Source organism: Branchiostoma floridae, chromosome 7 (genome assembly GCF_000003815.2).
Source record: "Branchiostoma floridae strain S238N-H82 chromosome 7, Bfl_VNyyK, whole genome shotgun sequence".
NCBI lineage: Eukaryota > Metazoa > Chordata > Leptocardii > Amphioxiformes > Branchiostomatidae > Branchiostoma > Branchiostoma floridae.
In genome coordinates, this window is record NC_049985.1 from 15318138 (window position 1) to 15324494 (window position 6357).

At 46.0% G+C, this 6357-nt stretch overlaps 1 protein-coding gene across 1 annotated transcript; it reads left to right on the forward strand.

The window, feature by feature from the left end:
• Positions 1 to 3040: 3040 nt before the first annotated feature.
• Positions 3041 to 5894, forward strand: LOC118420343. The gene is made up of 2 exons (XM_035827112.1): positions 3041 to 4757; positions 5026 to 5894. Exon 2 carries the CDS (start codon positions 5051 to 5053, stop codon positions 5891 to 5893), a length of 843 nt encoding a protein of 280 aa, XP_035683005.1. The 5' UTR covers positions 3041 to 4757; positions 5026 to 5050; the 3' UTR covers position 5894.
• Positions 5895 to 6357: the final 463 nt, after the last annotated feature.

Sequence of the window (6357 nt, forward strand, 5' to 3'; positions counted from 1 at the left end):
TTGCGATTCCTGCGTGTTTTGAAAATGATAGTCATTATAATATTTCCATTTTGCGCCTTCCTTTTCTTCCCAATGATGCATTATTTACATAAAAACGTATTCCTTGCTTAGGCATATGCCTTATTTGGACAAGCGTTTTTGTCATTACAATTTGGACCAAAAGGCATTAAGATTCTTTCGTATTAAAGAAATTGCCTCCAAGAGGACACTATGAAATCAGTACGTATCTAGATGACCTGCATGTGTTGTGCGATTGTTAAGCAATGAAGTTCATTCATTCATGTATCAATGGGGACCCCTAGCGAGATAAGTTACCTTCGCACCAGCTGAATTCAGGCTTATCTGTAGTTATAATTTTAGCCGTTAAGCGACGCTTTTCGTAACAGTGTAATAGGATGCTAGTCTCTACCAGACTCCGGATCGCTGTAAAATCGTAGAAATGGAACAAATAGAGAGGAATATAACCGGCCAGGGAACAGCTCGCGATCCTTTTACTGTTACTGTTGCCTAGCCGGCTATATTCCTAGGGTCGGCATACTCCTCTATTTGTACCATTTCTACGATTTTTTCCAGCGACTCGGAGCTCTGGTAGAGACTAATAGGATGCAGTGGTGATGCACTTTCTTGGCTACTCTCCAAGCAAACGTTCGGCTGCGGCTGTTGTTGTTTTTTTGACGCGAAGGTTTGGCCGGCAGACATAAAGATAACAGTATGAAATAGAAAGCCCGACAAAAACGCTTAAAACACTTTAAAAAACAGCCAAAGCCAAACTTCTGCTTGGAGAGTATTTCTTGAAGGGGTATATCTTGATGTCGTGCCCATTCGAGACGCAGTGAGTTCCAAGAAAGTTAGTCCACAAAGGAACATGTTTGAGCATGTACCTTCGTTCTTTCTGTCTAATTGCAATCCTACCATTTTCCGCTATTCGATCTGGAGCGTTTCTTAATCTTATACAGTAGAAGCCAGTTAACCGCACAACGGATTACCGCGCACTTCTGTTTATTGCACGGAATCCCAAAGTCAAACCGGTGCGGTCCAGCAAGCTAACTTCGCATTATTACACCATCCGGATTATTGCACGAAATAGCTGACAAATGGGGTGTGCAATTAAGCGGCTTGTGCAATATTGCACTTCATTGTTGGCTGTTCTAAACTATGTTTTTTAACCCCCGAGGAATTATACAATGTGTACACCTCGCTTATTCAGAGGTCATGTTACATGGTCTCTACAGTGAGGTAGAATACTACGAAGTCAAAGTGTAAGTCATCTCTAGTTGTTTAATGTTTTAAAGTCACCAAATCTTTACTTACCAAGATGGTCCCGTTCACCTCGGCTTCCAGCTGTTCAGTTCCTCAACCTTAGCCATAGGTGATGACTGATTGGCTAACAAGCTATATATAGGGACAAACCAGTTAAGATCATGAATGATACCTACCTACGGGTCGCTAAAATCACAAAGTATTTTATACAGTTATCCGCTTTTGAACGATTGAAAAAGTATCAAAAATGGGAGTAATGCGCCCTTGACCCTTGTCCTCCTGGAGATTTTTTGGCCAATGTAGCCTCCCAAAGCTGATGGGTTCAACAGATAAAACTTGGGCTTTGCAGTGGTATGCAACTTTCACATGAAAAATACCCCGAACCCGTAAAAATACAACTCAGCATGACAAGGGTTAAATATGTCCATCCCGTATATATAAACGGGCTCAGCAGGACAAGGGTTTTAAGATTTATGGGCAAGGACTGACTTGAACCATCGAGTACAAAGTTCTGAAGAACGACAATATCATTGGATGTCCCCGATCATAACCCTACGACTACAAGACAACAATGGTTTTCCCCCTGTTGAAAGTTTGTGTCACAGGTCGTCTGCGGTAATGCCTTGTTATAATAATCCCCAGACCCTGAGGGGACCTCTCACGGAGACATGTGTGTTCCACGTCGCCAACATTCAGGCTCATACCGACCGAACGTGACATATCGCACACTGTGATGGGAGCAGTGATAGGGCGGACTTGAGACTGCCTTTGAGGTCGTACATATGCATGTACATGTACAACGTAATATCTATACGTGACATCACTCATATATCTGTCAAACTAAGAAATATACGGTACTCAAGTGATTCTTGTCTTAAAGAAGAGAGATAACAAAACAAAGAATTTTCTAAGAAAAGAAAACGTCGTCCATGAATACCCTTGATCCGTGTAGCACAGATTTCAAGATTTCTTAAACAGTACTAGTCGTAGTACGTATTCTGTACTTTACAAATGGACACACTTGTCCCACAACACACCTGAGTATACACAATGTGCATCTTTTAATGGAAACAGACCACAACGGATAGAGATACTAAACTTTTAACAGACTGTTATCATCTTAATCCAGGATATGTGTGAGGATCTCTCATTCATCGTAAGAGTTCGTCCGGACAAAAAGGATTTGGTAGATAGACTGTCTTTGTCCAAATGAGGGATACATTTTCTCCTGTCAGATTCCTCTCTGAACCCGCTGGGAACTGCATTGATAAGTGCACTGCTCAGCGGAAAGGGAAAGTATTGAAGAAAGTGATTTAGTGAAGACCACCAGATCAGTAAAGTCCGACCTCCATCTTTCTTTCAAACTGAATGATATTGTTTATTGAAACAATGGGTGTAATCGACTGGCGACGTTACAAGATAGATGAAACGCTGATGGACAGGTAGCATACTGTTTAACCATGACAAAAATTGGTATAAAGTATGAAATAGGAAATGAAAAATGTATGATATCAGGAGTAGGGTTGGGCTGTAGCGATAGATCATGTCAACATGTCCAGCCTCCTGCCATACATGTGGAGTTATGAATTGGGAACACCCATAGTGATTACTGACTTACACTCAACACATGTTGGAAAGTTGCAAGCTACGATCTAGTCACTACTAGTTCACTGTACTCTGCAGTGATTCCAGTTGAACGTGTAAGTACTAGTCCTAACAAGACAGCTAGAAAAGATACATGGAGCGTCTACAGCTGGAAGAAATGGAAAGTTTTTAAGGGCAGGAGTTAAGGAACGTTTCTTATTTTTGCAGCGCATTCCTGAGGCGGCCTGGGCCGATGTCGTGAGGAGTTGTCGGCCCAGTTTGACGGTCACCTGAGCGCTGACGGACTTTCTTCTGAGACATCAACCGGGTAGTGGGGTAAAAACGGTCGGGAACTAATTAGACGCTGACAGAACCCGACACTGTACCAGAGTGTCCCACTCTGCTGTACATACCGACGGGTAAAAAGCTAAGCAATCCCGGGGTGACTAGTTTGATATCGAGGTATTCCTGCATTCCTCGCAGTCTTGCCCCGGAGACAGGGGGGACTTGAGCCCGAGAGGACCGGAAAATTCGACTTCTTCCAGCCTTGGTCTCAAGTTCAGAGCGTGTCATTGGCGGTGTCCTTCGGCGGGTCGCAGTCCACGGTCGGCTACAGGACGCACGTCTTGGATCGTAAAGAATCGGTGCCGCCTGGAGGTGAGGGGCATTGCGCAGGGCCGCTTCAAGGCACAGTGGTGACCTCAGCAAGGTAGGTACCGGTTGTTTACAGAGCTCACCATTTACACCGATTCCTCGTGTCGTGGAGAACTGATTTGAGGCGGACCAAGCAGGAGGTGGGCAGGCGTGTCTCTTACAGTCCGTGTGGTCACTTCAAGACATTTTTTGTTGAGTCTTCAGACGGTGTGTTTCCCAGAGTCGTGTTACGTTTAAGCGACTCTAGGACAGAGACTCGACTATTCTACCATCCAGAGACACAGCGGCACAGTCTACCAACTGTTTGTATGACTTACACAGGAGTCAATTGATCTATGGAGTGTGGAGGCGTGGTAGCGCGTGTGCTCGATTGTCTGTCCTGACCGTTTAGTCTCAGCACTTGAGCGGGCTGGCACAAAAACTTTTCACTCTAACGCGGATGTCCAGAGGACAGGACTCAAGCTAAAGTCAACGAGTTACAATCAATCAACTCCGTGCGTTTCCGAACTTCAACACCCTGCCGTGTGTACGAGACTGATATTTCTCCAGCGGTTCCTGGAACGAGGTACTGGTTGTGTTTGTGTCGTCTGATTTTTTTTTACTTCCCTCGTCGTAAGGCTTATCGCTCCGGCACAAGTTTCCTCATCGCGTGACGATTCATATTTCACGGGGAACCTTGGATGGAAATCACGGTCTGTAGGCACTTGGGACTGTTGATGTAAACTTCACCTCCAAAGTTTGGGACTCCTTTTCAAGTCCAAGGCCAAATGAAGTGAGTTTCCGTTTCTTATACATTTCGCAGCAAGCCGTCGGCGCCAAGTAGTATTCTCCAACGTTCAGTCTATCGTATGACATTTTAGGTTTATTTGATTATATACGAAATTTCACAGACTTAAACGTTATTAGGAAAGTCTCTCGGTCTCCTCTGGGAGTGCTTTAGTCTTTAGCACGGACACCGTTCATGTTTGGGTAACCTTAAGACCCCATTAACGAGGGTAAGGATCCTGAATGACCGATTGTCTCACAGCGGGAGCATCATGGGACGTGCGGGTATGATTTCACTTTAATAGGAAGTCTTTCACAAGTGGAGGGCTCCGTGAGACGATGCAATCTTATCAAGAGAGGAGGTAATGAATGAGGAGTGAAAACGCCTGCAAGGTTTAGTACCGAACCAGATTTAACTGTGGCTTCACGCGTAGGAGGAATTTAGGACTTTGACTCAAATCTGGAGCTGCTTTATCAACCATTTGAACTGTGCTGTATTAGTAAGTAAAGTTGTGTTGTGTTTTCGCAGAGAGACAGTGCTAGTAACTGTTGTTGTCGGTGGGACAGACTGGGTCATTGGAATACACCCCGAACTTCCGCAAGATTGTCATATGTGAGTGTTCGCGCGTTTCGTATCCATAGCAACGGCGTGTCCGGACGTGTAACTAAGACTCTTTCTCATTAGAATTGCAATTTTCTTTGTACGCGAATTTGTGACGTCCACTGGAGTCGAACTTGACGTTTTACATTTCGGATCTGCAGAGACAGACAGAAGTAGAAAGCCACAATGAAGGTGCGTCGTACGTCCACCCTTTTCGTCTTGGGTCTGATCGTGCTTCTCGGTCTACTACACCCGACGGTGTCCGAGGAGATCCGAACGGCGGGACGCATGGAGGACAACCGGTGCATCTGCACCTTCATCCCGCCGTACATCGCCGCGGACTCCCCGCGGTCCAACTCCGTGCAGTGCCCCGCCGGAAGCACCGAGGACGTCCCGTTCCTGAAGCGGGAAATGGAGTTCCTGCAGCAGCATCACATCGCCAACCGCAAGCAGCTCAACTTCCAGACGGAACGTCTCCAGAACGTGTCCGTGCACATCTGGCGCCTGGAGGAACGGTACAGGGAGAGACTGGGCCAGCAGAGAACCTGGGAGGTGAGACTCCTCTCCCTCATCGAGGAAAATAAGCAACTGCGAGGAGCCGTCTTTAAACAGGACGAGAATCTGAAGCTCGTGACTTCCAGGCTGGAATCCATGACCAGGGAGTTGACGTATTTACGCGACTTGAACTGGAGAATCCAGTTTCGGGTCCAGCAGGAATCCTTGAAGAACAAGATGTACCGGCAGACGGTGGAGGAGATACGGAAGAGGCTATTCGCGGCGGAGGGGGACGTAGGGGAGTTCCTGTGGGCTCTGACGAGAGTGTTGGCAACCATGCCGCTGTCAGCGCGCCAAAAGTTGCACGAGATGGTGGCGTTGGCGCAGACGACACCGACCGAGGAGCCCGAAAAGGCGGGAAAACCGAACGCTTCCTGGGAGCCCATCCCGACTGATCCCACCGAGGAGGAGAGAGAGTTCGTCGCTACACCAAAACCACGGAGGCGCTCCGTGAAGAAAATGCCAGGCACGTAGATTTTCTTGGGTCTTTTGATAGGACAATTCCATTCACCAAAATAGAAAAAGACTGATCAAGTCACTCAAGTTTGTATCTTAGAACAACTGACTCCCTCAAGAAATGTACAGATAGACATACTACAAGTTTCTTGTTAATGTATGTTATCATAACGTAGGGATATGATGTGTAACTTTGCTACTATATAGCACGATACAAGGGCAGTATCAGTATCGACTATTGGTACATTATTGTACTCTGAGTTTTCCCAATAGTAGCACGATACAAGGACACTATCAGTATGGACTATTGGTACATTATTGTACCGTGAGTTTTCCCACATGTTGTTTTCTTAGCCCAACCCTTGTCTTGTGCGTTGTCAGACGACATCTGAGGAAAATCGAGACCGTTTGTTCAGCCAGAATTTACAGTTGGCTCAAGTTCGTCCGCAAGTTCTAATCCTCGCCTGACCAAAAAGTTCACG

Excerpts from the sequence above, each read along its gene's own strand:
- LOC118420343 (XM_035827112.1), top strand. The coding sequence starts at position 5,051 with ATGAAGGTGCGTCGTACGTCCACCCTTTTCGTCTTGGGTCTGATCGTG.